The sequence below is a fragment of the Electrona antarctica genome (genome assembly GCF_951216825.1).
Source record: "Electrona antarctica genome assembly, chromosome: 9".
NCBI lineage: Eukaryota > Metazoa > Chordata > Actinopteri > Myctophiformes > Myctophidae > Electrona > Electrona antarctica.
The window spans coordinates 57,275,427-57,289,573 of record NC_136790.1 but is presented as its reverse complement, the minus strand read 5'-3'; the positions used below and the strand labels follow the sequence as shown (position 1 = coordinate 57,289,573).

The 14,147-nt window shown below is 45.8% G+C and overlaps 1 protein-coding gene across 1 annotated transcript in view; it reads right to left on the bottom strand.

Moving 5' to 3' along the window:
• klhl13 (kelch-like family member 13) overlaps positions 1 to 14,147 on the bottom strand; it is a 77,720-nt gene that overhangs the window by 27,388 nt on the left and 36,185 nt on the right. The window contains exons 4-8 of the mRNA XM_079510492.1: positions 11,005 to 11,137; positions 8,421 to 8,617; positions 2,899 to 3,105; positions 1,373 to 1,397; positions 1,056 to 1,228 (exon numbers count right to left, since the gene is read on the bottom strand). Coding sequence (XP_079366618.1) covers positions 1,056 to 1,228; positions 1,373 to 1,397; positions 2,899 to 3,105; positions 8,421 to 8,617; positions 11,005 to 11,137 — 735 coding nt within the window. The remainder of the gene's footprint in view (positions 1 to 1,055; positions 1,229 to 1,372; positions 1,398 to 2,898; positions 3,106 to 8,420; positions 8,618 to 11,004; positions 11,138 to 14,147) is intronic.

Below are 14,147 nucleotides of genomic sequence, written 5' to 3'. Positions count from 1 at the left end.
ATGGATCATTTGGACGACCTGCTCTACCTCCTGAGCCACAGTCGCCCCATCTCTAACATTATCTGCTAATATCTAAATGTTCAAATATCCAAACCTGCATGTAGGGCATCATCTGGTAGTTGGAGGCCTCCAGCAGAAGGTAGTTTAGTGGTAGCTACTAACCTGCATGTAGGGCATCATCTGGTAGTTGGAGGCCTCCAGCAGAAGGTAGTTTAGTGCTAGTTACTAACCTGCATGTAGGGCATCATCTGGTAGTTGGAGGCCTCCAGCAGAAGGTAGTTTAGTGGTAGCTACTAACCTGCATGTAGGGCATCATCTGGTAGTTGGAGGCCTTCAGCAGAAGGTAGTTTAGTGCTAGTTACTAACCTGCATGTAGGGCATCATCTGGTAGTTGGAGGCCTTCAGCAAAAGGTAGTTTAGTGGTAGCTACTACTAACCTGCATGTAGGGCATCATCTGGTAGTTGGAGGCCTCCAGCAGAAGGTAGTTTAGTGGTAGCTACTAACCTGCATGTAGGGCATCATCTGGTAGTTGGAGGCCTCCAGCAGAAGGTAGTTTAGTGCTAGTTACTAACCTGCATGTAGGGCATCATCTGGTAGTTGGAGGCCTCCAGCAGAAGGTAGTTTAGTGGTAGCTACTAACCTGCATGTAGGGCATCATCTGGTAGTTGGAGGCCTCCAGCAGAAGGTAGTTTAGTGGTAGCTACTAACCTGCATGTAGGGCATCATCTGGTAGTTGGAGGCCTCCAGCATAAGGTAGTTTAGTGGTAGCTACTAACCTGCATGTAGGGCATCATCTGGTAGTTGGAGGCCTCCAGCAGAAGGTAGTTTAGTGGTAGCTACTAACCTGCATGTAGGGCATCATCTGGTAGTTGGAGGCCTCCAGCAGAAGGTAGTTTAGTGGTAGTTACTAACCTGCATGTAGGGCATCATCTGGTAGTTGGAGGCCTCCAGCAGAAGGTAGTTTAGTGGTAGCTACTAACCTGCATGTAGGGCATCATCTGGTAGTTGGAGGCCTCCAGCAGAAGGTAGTTTAGTGGTAGGCCTAGTTACTAACCTGCATGTAGGGCATCATCTGGTAGTTGGAGGCCTCCAGCAGAAGGTTGACACACGTGTTGTCCGTCCTCATGAAGTCCACCGTCTGGACGTGGTTGATGAGCTCCTGAGGGTTCATCAGCGGGAAGCGGATGTTCTTCATGAGGCGTGCCGCGTGCTCCATGCGGCCTCCTCCTCCTCCTCCTCCTCCTCCTCCGCTGCCTGCTACGCCTCCTCCTCCTCCTCCTCCTCCGCCTCCTCCTCCTCCGCCTCCTCCTCCTCCTCCTCCTCCTCCACCACCTCCTCCTCCTCCTCCTCCTCCTCCGCTAGCGTCCTCGCCGTAGCGCAGCCAGCGACACGCAGCCTTCAGTACAGGAGGGTTTGGAATAAACACAAAGTCACGTTATCCGATGGGTTGAAACAGCTTGCTAGCCTTCGTGCTTCAAACCGGCACGATTACAATTTACAATTTACAATTTAGGCATTTAGCAGACGCTCTTAATCCAGAGCGACTTACATTAGGCAAGAACAAAAGTAAGGGAATACATCACATATATAAAATGCATTTATCAAGAAACATGCGTAAGCTAAGAACGTAACTAGAACAATCTATATAATGACACTATACATATTAACTATACATATATACTATACTATGCTAAACATATGTACTATGATGTGCTATGACTACATACAATGCAATTATTGTGCTGTCTACATGACATGCTATAAGTCTGTTTCAAATGCTATCTAAGTCACGATGGAACACCTAATCAATCTGTTCTCCCAGAGAGCAGCAGACTGGGTGGCTAGGCTAGCTAGTTTCTGTTCTCCCAGAGCGCAGCAGACTGGGTGGCTAGGCTAGCTAGTTTCTGTTCTCCCAGAGAGCAGCAGACTGGGTGGCCAGGCTATCTAGTTTCTGTTCTCCCAGAGAGCAGCAGACTGGGTGGCTAGGCTAGCTAGTTTCTGTTCTCCCAGAGAGCAGCAGACTGGGTGGCCAGGCTATCTAGTTTCTGTTCTCCCAGAGAGCAGCAGACTGGGTGGCTAGGCTAGCTAGTTTCTGTTCTCCCAGAGCGCAGCAGACTGGGTGGCTAGGCTATCTAGATTCTGTTCTCCCAGAGCGCAGCAGACTGGGTGGCTAGGCTAGCTAGTTTCTGTTCTCCCAGAGCGCAGCAGACTGGGTGGCTAGGCTAGCTAGTTTCTGTTCTCCCAGAGCGCAGCAGACTGGGTGGCTAGGCTATCTAGTTTCTGTTCTCCCAGAGCGCAGCAGACTGGGTGGCTAGGCTAGCTAGTTTCTGTTCTCTCAGAGAGCAGCAGACTGGGTGGCTAGGCTAGCTAGTTTCTGTTCTCCCAGAGCGCAGCAGACTGGGTGGCTGAAGCCCCCTTTGATGTCTATGTGTACACGTCCCTGGTCTGGCCATGCCAGACCAGGGACCAGGGAATGAGGTTCCAGACTGATGTCTACACAGTCTGAGGTTCCAGACTGATGTCTACACAGTCTGAGGTTCCAGACTGATGTCTACACAGTCTGAGGTTCCAGACTGATGTCTACACAGTCTGAGGTTCCAGACTGATGTCTACACAGTCTGAGGTTCCAGACTGATGTCTACACAGTCTGAGGTTCCAGACTAACGTCTACACAGTCTGAGGTTCCAGACTGATGTCTACACAGTCTGAGGTTCCAGACTGATGTCTACACAGTCTGAGGTTCCAGACTAAGGTCTACACAGTCTGAGGTTCCAGACTAAGGTCTACACAGTCTGAGGTTCCAGACTGATGTCTACACAGTCTGAGGTTCCAGACTAACGTCTACACAGTCTGAGGTTCCAGACTGATGTCTACACAGTCTGAGGTTCCAGACTAACCTTGAACAGCTCCAGTTCCGTGCAGTGCTTCAGAGCGTTGCTGCTCAGAACGAACGCCAGCCTCTCGAACGGCAGCTTGACGAAGTCTCCCGTCCCGAGCAGAGACGGGAAGTTCTTCAGGATGAAGTTGTTGACGTACTTGTCCACCTCCGTCAGGTTGTAGGTGTTGGCGATGCGCCCCACCTCCACGCAGTTGTCCAGCGACACCTGCTGGGCGACAGGGGGAATGACACCGACTGGGGGTCAGTGGTGTTGGGTGTCACGGCACTATAGAGCGTCGCAGTCTCGCCCCCTTTCAGTCACGCCCCCTTTCAGTCCCGCCCCTTTCAGTCCCGCCCCCTTTCAGTCCCGCCCCCTTTCATGACGACGTGAGACCCAGAAGTGAATTCCCCGTTCATTTTCCTCATTGACTTTTCAAAGAGTATTTATTTAAAGACGTTTACGCCGCGGACAAAGACAACTGGAGTTGTGACACATCATGACAATAAACACAATGTTTTGGACCAATCAAATAATTAGAAAGACTTTTTGTTTAGTTTTTCTTCCATCTAATTATTTGATCGTCCCAAAACATTGTGTTTATTGATTTGTCACAACTCGAGTCGTCTTTGTCCGTGGCGTAAACGTCTTTAAATAAATACTCTTTGAAAAGTTTATGAGGCTTTGTTAAGGAGTTCTACCCCAGAGATGAGGAACACTTTGTTAAGATAAGGAGTTCTACCTCACCCCAGACATGAGGAACACTTTGTTAAGATAAGGAGTTCTACCCCAGAGATGAGGAACACTTTGTTAAGATAAGGAGTTCTACCCCAGAGATGAGGAACACTTTGTTAAGATAAGGAGTTCTACCTCCCCCCAGCCATGAGGAACACTTTGTTAAGATAAGGAGTTCTACCTCCCCCCAGACATGAGGAAGACTTTGTTAAGATAAGGAGTTCTACCCCAGAGATGAGAAACACTTTGTTAAGATAAGGAGTTCTACCTCCCCCCAGAGATGAGAAACACTTTGTTAAGATAAGGAGTTCTACCTCACCCCAGAGATGAGGAACACTTTGTTAAGATAAGGAGTTCTACCTCACCCCAGAGATGAGAAACACTTTGTTAAGATAAGGAGTTCTACCTCACCCCAGAGATGAGAAACACTTTGTTAAGATAAGGAGTTCTACCTCAGAGATGAGGAACACTTTGTTAAGATAAGGAGTTACACCTCAGAGATGAGGAACACTTTGTTAAGATAAGGAGTTCTACCTCACCCCAGAGATGAGAAACACTTTGTTAACACTCCGAACGCCCAGGACGAAGTTCTTTGTCCTTTCTATTAGTAATGCCCGTCGCCCAGGACGAAGTATTGTCCAAAAGACAAAGTTTATTGATACGAGAACGGATCGCATGGCTCCCAGGCGCGCCTCCTGAGCTCTCCTCGGTGACGCGCAAGAGTGAGACGTCATCGAAAAACTCCCTCCTCTGTTTAGCTGATGAAAACGAAAATCTTAAAACGTTCATAACTCGCGATCAAAATCATCCCGTCTTTTTCTGAAAAAAGATCCTGTGTTAGACGGCGCTCCGCTGTCCAGTCGCTAGTCTGGATAGATTTATTCTTGTCTCCCGTTGTTGTCGATCGATTCTAGAGTGGTGTGGCTATTGTCAGCTGCTACACAACATCATGAACTTCCGGCCGGTCCATCCGGAAAAGGCGCCCGTGTTTATAAATCGACTGGGCGCATGAATGTAATGGATTAAATAGTTCCGGGCAATTAAAGTGTTAATATAAGAAGTTCTACCTCAGAGATGAGGAACACTTTGTTAAGATAAGGAGTTCTACCTCACCCCAGATATGAGGAACACTTTGTTAAGATAAGGAGTTCTACCTCACCCCAGAGATGAGAAACACTTTGTTAAGATAAGGAGTTCTACCTCAGAGATGAGGAACACTTTGTTAAGATAAGGAGTCCTACCTCACCCCAGATATGACGAACACTTTGTTAAGATAAGGAGTTCTACCTCACCCCAGAGATGAGGAACACTTTGTTAAGATAAGGAGTTCTACCTCACCCCAGAGATGAGGAACACTTTGTTAAAATAAGGAGTTCTACCTAACCCCAGACATGAGGAAGACTTTGTTAAGATAAGGAGTTCTATCTCACCCCAGAGATGAGAAACACTTTGTTAAGATAAGGAGTTCTACCTTACCCCAGACATGAGGAAGACTTTGTTAAGATAAGGAGTTCTATCTCACCCCAGAGATGAGGAACACTTTGTTAAGATAAGGAGTTCCACCTCACCCCAGAGATGAGGAACACTTTGTTAAGATAAGGAGTTCTACCTCACCCCAGAGATGAGGAACACTTTGTTAAGATAAGGAGTTCTACCTCACCCCAGAGATGAGGAACACCTTATTAAGATAAGGAGTTCTACCTCACCCCAGAGATGAGGAACACTTTGTTAAGATAAGGAGTTCCACCTCACCCCAGAGATGAGGAACACCTTGTTAAGATAAGGAGTTCCACCTCACCCCAGAGATGAGGAACACTTTGTTAAGATAAGGAGTTCCACCTCAACCCAGAGATGAGGAACACTTTGTTAAGATAAGGAGTTCCACCTCACCCCAGAGATGAGGAACACTTTGTTAAGATAAGGAGTTCCACCTCACCCCAGAGATGAGGAACACCTTGTTAAGATAAGGAGTTCCACCTCACCCCAGAGATGAGGAACACTTTGTTAAGATAAGGAGTTCCACCTCACCCCAGAGATGAGGAACACTTTGTTAAGATAAGGAGTTCCACCTCACCCCAGAGATGAGGAACACCTTGTTAAGATAAGGAGTTCTACCTCACCCCAGAGATGAGGAACACTTTAAGATAAGGAGTTCCACCTCACCCCAGAGATGAGGAACACCTTGTTAAGATAAGGAGTTCCACCTCACCCCAGAGATGAGGAACACTTTGTTAAGATAAGGAGTTCCACCTCATCCCAGAGATGAGGAACACTTTGTTAAGATAAGGAGTTCCACCTCACCCCAGAGATGAGGAACACCTTGTTAAGATAAGGAGTTCTACCTCAGAGATGAGGAACACTTTGTTAAGATAAGGAGTTCCACCTCACCCCAGAGATGAGGAACACCTTGTTAAGATAAGGAGTTCTACCTCACCCCAGAGATGAGAAACACTTTGTTAAGATAAGGAGTTCCACCTCACCCCAGAGATGAGGAACACTTTGTTAAGATAAGGAGTTCTACCTCACCCCAGAGATGAGGAACACCTTGTTAAGATAAGGAGTTCTACCTCACCCCAGAGATGAGGAACACTTTGTTAAGATAAGGAGTTCAACCTCACCCCAGAGATGAGGAACACTTTGTTAAGATAAGGAGTTCCACCTCACCCCAGAGATGAGGAACACCTTGTTAAGATAAGGAGTTCCACCTCACCCCAGAGATGAGGAACACTTTGTTAAGATAAGGAGTTCCACCTCACTCCAGAGATGAGGAACACTTTGTTAAGATAAGGAGTTCCACCTCACCCCAGAGATGAGGAACACTTTGTTAAGATAAGGAGTTCCACCTCACCCCAGAGATGAGGAACACTTTGTTAAGATAAGGAGTTCCACCTCACCCCAGAGATGAGGAACACCTTGTTAAGATAAGGAGTTCCACCTCACCCCAGAGATGAGGAACACTTTGTTAAGATAAGGAGTTCCACCTCACCCCAGAGATGAGGAACACTTTGTTAAGATAAGGAGTTCTACCTCACCCCAGAGATGAGGAACACTTTGTTAAGATAAGGAGTTCTACCTCACCCCAGAGATGAGGAACACCTTATTAAGATAAGGAGTTCTACCTCACCCCAGAGATGAGGAACACTTTGTTAAGATAAGGAGTTCCACCTCACCCCAGAGATGAGGAACACCTTGTTAAGATAAGGAGTTCCACCTCACCCCAGAGATGAGGAACACTTTGTTAAGATAAGGAGTTCCACCTCAACCCAGAGATGAGGAACACTTTGTTAAGATAAGGAGTTCCACCTCACCCCAGAGATGAGGAACACTTTGTTAAGATAAGGAGTTCCACCTCACCCCAGAGATGAGGAACACCTTGTTAAGATAAGGAGTTCCACCTCACCCCAGAGATGAGGAACACTTTGTTAAGATAAGGAGTTCCACCTCACCCCAGAGATGAGGAACACTTTGTTAAGATAAGGAGTTCCACCTCACCCCAGAGATGAGGAACACCTTGTTAAGATAAGGAGTTCTACCTCACCCCAGAGATGAGGAACACTTTAAGATAAGGAGTTCCACCTCACCCCAGAGATGAGGAACACCTTGTTAAGATAAGGAGTTCCACCTCACCCCAGAGATGAGGAACACCTTGTTAAGATAAGGAGTTCCACCTCACCCCAGAGATGAGGAACACTTTGTTAAGATAAGGAGTTCCACCTCATCCCAGAGATGAGGAACACTTTGTTAAGATAAGGAGTTCCACCTCACCCCAGAGATGAGGAACACCTTGTTAAGATAAGGAGTTCTACCTCAGAGATGAGGAACACTTTGTTAAGATAAGGAGTTCCACCTCACCCCAGAGATGAGGAACACCTTGTTAAGATAAGGAGTTCTACCTCACCCCAGAGATGAGAAACACTTTGTTAAGATAAGGAGTTCCACCTCACCCCAGAGATGAGGAACACTTTGTTAAGATAAGGAGTTCTACCTCACCCCAGAGATGAGGAACACCTTGTTAAGATAAGGAGTTCTACCTCACCCCAGAGATGAGGAACACTTTGTTAAGATAAGGAGTTCAACCTCACCCCAGAGATGAGGAACACTTTGTTAGGATAAGGAGTTCCACCTCACCCCAGAGATGAGGAACACCTTGTTAAGATAAGGAGTTCCACCTCACCCCAGAGATGAGGAACACTTTGTTAAGATAAGGAGTTCCACCTCACTCCAGAGATGAGGAACACTTTGTTAAGATAAGGAGTTCCACCTCACCCCAGAGATGAGGAACACTTTGTTAAGATAAGGAGTTCCACCTCACCCCAGAGATGAGGAACACTTTGTTAAGATAAGGAGTTCCACCTCACCCCAGAGATGAGGAACACCTTGTTAAGATAAGGAGTTCCACCTCACCCCAGAGATGAGGAACACTTTGTTAAGATAAGGAGTTCCACCTCACCCCAGAGATGAGGAACACTTTGTTAAGATAAGGAGTTATATCTCACCCCAGAGATGAGGAACACTTTGTTAAGATAAGGAGTTCCACCCCAGAGATGAGGAACACTTTGTTAAGATAAGGAGTTCCACCTCACCCCAGAGATGAGGAACACTTTGTTAAGATAAGGAGTTCCACCTCACCCCAGAGATGAGGAACACTTTGTTAAGATAAGGAGTTCCACCTCACCCCAGAGATGAGGAACACTTTGTTAAGATAAGGAGTTATATCTCACCCCAGAGATGAGGAACACTTTGTTAAGATAAGGAGTTCCACCCCAGAGATGAGGAACACTTTGTTAAGATAAGGAGTTCCACCTCACCCCAGAGATGAGGAACACCTTGCAGAAGTCGAGGACGGGGAGGATCTGCAGGAAGCTGGCGGCCTCCAGCGTGTCCTGGAGGTTCTCCATGTTCAGAGACAGCTTGGCCGTGTAGATGAAGTCTATGATCTTCTTCAGGCCTATCCGGTTCACCCCGTGGAGCTTGATGCACATCAGGTCCTGCTCCTTCATCCCCCCTGCACGGAAGAACATTTCATTTACATTAACATCCATCCCCCCTGCAGAGAGGAACCAACAACATTTACATGAACCCATTCTGGAACCCCTTTTGGTGTTTTAAGCATTCCGTTATAATTTAGCTATTGAAAAATAGCAGATCTACAAGCTCGTAGCGCGAATACAATGCTTTCACAGCGAACGTTTTTAACTCATATCTTTGCTTCGGGGGGGGGGGGGGGGGGGGGGTCCCTGGAACACATATTTTCAGATGGGGATCCGCAGCCAAATACAGATAATTCTGGGGGTCCTTGACATGAAGAATGTTGAGCACCGCTGACAATGACATATAAACATGGGGTTTTTCAGAAAACTGTCAGGATTTAGAAGACATTTGTAGAATCGTCCTCAGGTCAAAATGGGTTAACATCCATCCCCCTGTACAGAGGAACAATGTACAGAAGGGCAGGGACGGATTAACCCCAAAGAGGGCCCCTGGGCCGGTAATTTTTGCAGGGCCCCCATAGCGCGTGTGCGCGCGACATTTTTGTGTTTTTTCGTGTTTTTATCATCTTTTTGACCTAAATTTATCAAAATCAATGGCCAATGAAGGGCCCCAGGAGCCCTTTTCAGGGCCCCACTGGCCCCAATGGCTAATTTGTCCCTGCAGAAGGGTTACAAAACGTTGTTTGTGCCAATACTGCTGTGGACATTTTAACCCATTTTGACCAGAGTCAAAATTCTATAAATCAGATTCTATAAATGTCTTCTACATCCTGACAGTTTTCTGAAAAAGCCATGTTTCTATGTCAGTCGTTCTTCGATTTTTCAAAAATAGCAGACCTACAAGCTCGTAGCGCGCCACTCGGTGGCGCGCTACGAGCTTGTAGATCTGCTATTTTTCAATAGCTAAAGCATAACATAATGCTAACACCAAAAGGGGTTCCCGCCCAAAATGGGTTAAATAAGAAAATGTTTAAATAGTTCACCTAACACCCACTGTTCATGATCACTGTTGCTGTGTTTATGTGAATGCATTTTATACAGTATTTTAATGCATCTGTGAGTTTTATGGTAATGTTTTATTGTTGTTTATTGCTGCCGGTGTGCCAAAGACACATTTACATTTTATGTAAATTGAATGGACAATAAAGTTGTCCTTATCCTTATCCTTACATTTACCAACCAGAGTGAGACTGACCCCCCCAATCCAACCCTTGATGCTGACTGAGTGCCCATTATTTGCAGTCTTTGGTATGACCCGGCCCGGGGATCGAACTCGAAGTTACAAGAACACTTTTGTATTCAAAAGACTCGACTCCAAACCATGCATGGGCAACTGGCGGCCCGGGGGCCACCATGCGGCCCTCAGGTTAACAGTTCTACTGCGTAATCCGTGTTTCCCAGCAGCCCAGCTTAAGTTTCGATTTCCGGTTTCGTCATCATAACATGAAGCTAACTCCCTCTGCTGCGCGGCAGAGGCGGACTTTTTTTATTATTATTAATGCGATGCGATTTAGACACATAAAACAAATAGCGGGGATGTCGTATTACGCAGCATCGGAACACTGGAGTAAACAATTCTCGGCCGTCAAACTGTTAATATCCAAATACATTACTGATATATTATTTATTTCAGCTTAACCCTCATATGGCTATTGCAGCCCATCAAGTATAATTCATGCTTCGTCCCGCGATGGTGTCGCGCACGCAGACCTCTACGCTCACAACAGTCGCATCTGTGATGCGATGTGAGCTTGTATATCAGCTGTTCTCTGTGTGCAGTACTGTTGCGCTTTGAAGTATAAATGTCTCCTAGGGTGCACCTCACTAGCCAACTCACAAGAGGAGGTTGAATGGACTGAAACCAGCGCTCCCCAAAACAACAGGTTTGGAGATCTGTTGGGAATTGATTACATGAAACAGTCACCCGTGCACCCAGTCCCAATGTTTGTAAACAATGAATTGGTCTATTAGGGTGGCCATAAGAGGGTTAATTAATGACTAGTATTAAAATGTTCTTTTTAATGTAATTTTATGTATTTGCATTTAAGTTCATAAAGTTAAAATAAGTATAACTAAATGTATTTGAAATTAAATAAAAAAAAATACTTTTCAAGATTCCAATATAAAATTAAAAATAAATCAGGATTTCATTTAAAATATAGCAAAAAATAGCAGATCTACACGCTGAAAACACATCGCACTGCGATGCATTTTGAGCTTGTAGATCTGCTATTTTTGCTATGACAGCATTATGCAATGTGGCCCTCTGAGTAAGTGTGGAAATATAGTGGCCCTCGCCATCGTCAAAGTTGCCCACCCAACGCACTGACCTGTGACCTCACAGAGGGGGCGGGGACTCACTGACCTGTGACCTCACATAGGGGGGCGGGGCCTCACTGACCTGTGAACATGGCTTTGAAGTAGTCCGACGAGGACGCCATCATGGCTCTGTGGACGGGGAACGGCTCGTCTCCGTCTCCAGCTACCAGCGTCACGTCACAGAGAAGACCCTCGATTCTCAGCTGGTCAAACCCCTGGGGGGGGGAGAGAGATAGAGAGAGAGAGAGAGAGAGAGAGAGAGAGAGAGAGAGAGAGAGAGAGAGATAAAGAGATATATAGATAGAGAGAGAGAGAGAGAGAGAGAGAGAGAGAGAGATAAAGAGATATATAGATAGAGAGAGAGAGAGAGAGAGAGAGAGAGAGAGAGAGAGAGAGAGAGAGAGAGAGATAGAGAGACAGTAGATGTGAATAAGGAAGGCAGTGGCTCCGTGTGTGATGATGATGGTGGTCGCAAAAACCCTGATGGGAGCATCCCTACACTGCGCTACTCAGTCTGGCCAGCAGGCGGCAGACTGGTATCTCCTACCGTCACCTGTTGTTACCATAGAGTATAAAGAAGGATAGAGACTGAACCGGCGCAATAAGAAAACCTACTCCAGAGCGCTCAGGACCTCCGACTTGGTCAACGATTCACCTTCCAACAGGACAACGACCCCAAGCACACAGCTAAGATAACGAAGGATTGGTTTTAGGACAACTCTGTGGAAGTCCTTGAGTGGCCCAGCCAGAGCCCAGACTTGAACCCCATTGAGCGTCTCTGGAAGGACCTGAAAAAAGCTGTGCAGCGACGCTCCCCGTCTAACCTGACAGAGCTTGAGAGGATCTGCAGGGAAGAAGGGGGAAAATACCCCAAATTCAAGTGTGCCAAGCTTGTAGCATCATTCCCAAAAAGGCTTAAGGCTGTAATTGCTGCCAAAGGTGTCTCAACTTAGTACTGAGTCAAGAGTGTGAATACTTATGTACATGTGTTTTTACAGTTTCTTATTTTTAATAAATTAACACAATATTCGAAAAAACGTTTTTCACTTCATCATTATGGGGTATTGTGTGTAGATTGATGAGGGAAAAAACGAATTTAATCCCTTTTGAAATTAGGCTGTAAAAGAGAGTTGAGCCAGAAGGCAAAGCTCTCTGTCTACCGAGCAATCTTCGTTCCTACTCTCACCTATGGTCATGAAGTGTGGGTCATGACCGAAAGAATAAGGTTGTGAATACAAGTGGCCGAAATGAGTTTTCTTCGACGGGTGGCTGGCATCTCCCTTAGAGATAGGGTGAGAAGTTCAGTCACATGAGAGAGACTCGGAGTAGAACCGCTGCTCCTTCGCCTCAGGAGTCAGCTGAGGTGGTTCGGGCATCTGGTTAGGATGCCTCTCGGGCGTCTCCCTAGGGAGGTCCTCAATGCACGTCCCACTGGGAGGAGACCCCGGGGCAGACCAAGGACCAGTTGGAGGAAACACATCGACTCACTGGCCTTGGAACGACTCGGAATCCCCCAGGAGGAAGTCACTAATGTTGCTCTGGAGAGGGAAGTCTGGAGCACTCTGGTGGAGCTGTTGCCCCCGCGACCCGACTACGGATAAGCGGTTGAAGATGGATGGATGTAACAAAACAAAATGTGGTCCAAGTGAAGGAGTGTGAATACTTTCCGGATGCACTGTAGGTTCGGACGGACATGGCTGTTCCTTGGAGTGGTTGCACCACTCAGAAAATAGCAGAGTCAGGGTTAGTGCTATGAGCTTAATGTATAATCATTATTTGTTTTGAAAGTTTTCAACCACTAAAGTTTAAAATAATGGTTCAAAGTAAATAATCTGTAAGGCGACTCGGCTGTGTCTCCAGGTGTTGATGTAATAATTAGTCTGTCTTCCTCCTGAGCAGACTGTGTCGTCACACCTGTGATTAAGATGTCTTCCTGCTGTCATTAGGTTAGTGTCGAGAGTAAACCACCAAACTCCATTTATTTTTGGCATAAATCAGTTCTATTGAACACCTTTACGTCTGTGTGTTGTTCTATTGAACACCTTTATGTCTGTGTGTTGTTCTACTGAACACCTTTATGTCTGTGTGTTGTTCTATTGAACACATTTATGTCTGTGTTGTTCTACTGAACACCTTTATGTCTGTGTGTTGTACTATTGAACCTTTTATGTCTGTGTGTTGTTCTACTGAACACCTTTATGTCTGTGTGTTGTTCTACTGAACACCTTTACGTCTGTGTGTTGTTCTATTGAACACCTTTATGTCTGTGTGTTGTTCTACTGAACACCTTTATGTCTGTCTGTTGTTCTATTGAACACCTTTATGTCTGTGTGTTGTTCTATTGAACACCTTTATGTCTGTGTGTTGTTCTATTGAACACCCTTTACGTCTGTGTGTTGTTCTATTGAACACCTTTATGTCTGTGTGTTGTTCTATTGAACACCTTTATGTCTGTGTGTTGTTCTATTGAACACCCTTTACGTCTGTGTGTTGTTCTATTGAACACCTTTATGTCTGTGTGTTGTTCTATTGAACAAATTTATGTCTGTGTGTTGTTCTAATGAACACCTTTACGTATGTGTGTTGTTCTACTGAACACCTTTATGTCTGTGTGTTGTTCTACTGAACACCTTTATGTCTGTGTGTTGTTCTATTGAACACCTTTATGTCTGTGTGTTGTTCTACTGAACACCTTTACGTCTGTGTGTTGTTTAGAAAATATTGAACCAATGGAAAGTAGTAAAAAACGCTTTGGACAGAACCGCTTAACTCCAATTGGACCCTCAAACTGTCTGCTAAAGCAGCTAACCTCACCACATCTCTCCCCCTCTCAAACTGTCTGCTATAAAGCAGCTAACTCCTCCACCTCTCCCCATCTCAAACTGTCTGCTATAAAGCAGCTAACTCCTCCACCTCTCCCCATCTCAAACTGTCTGCTATAAAGCAGCTAACTCCTCCACCTCTCCCCCTCTCAAACTGTCTGCTATAAAGCAGCTAACTCCTCCACCTCTCCCCATCTCAAACTGTCTGCTAAAGCAGCTAACCTCACCACATCTCTCCCTCTCAAACTGTCTGCTATAAAGCAGCTAACTCCACCACCTCTCCACCTCTCATGCAAGTAATAGACAATAGCCTATATAAAGTCAATACACCAAGTCACCATCTTTGAGGTTGTAAAATATATGGTTTTCTTCATTTCCTGAAAAATCTATATTTTTCATTTCC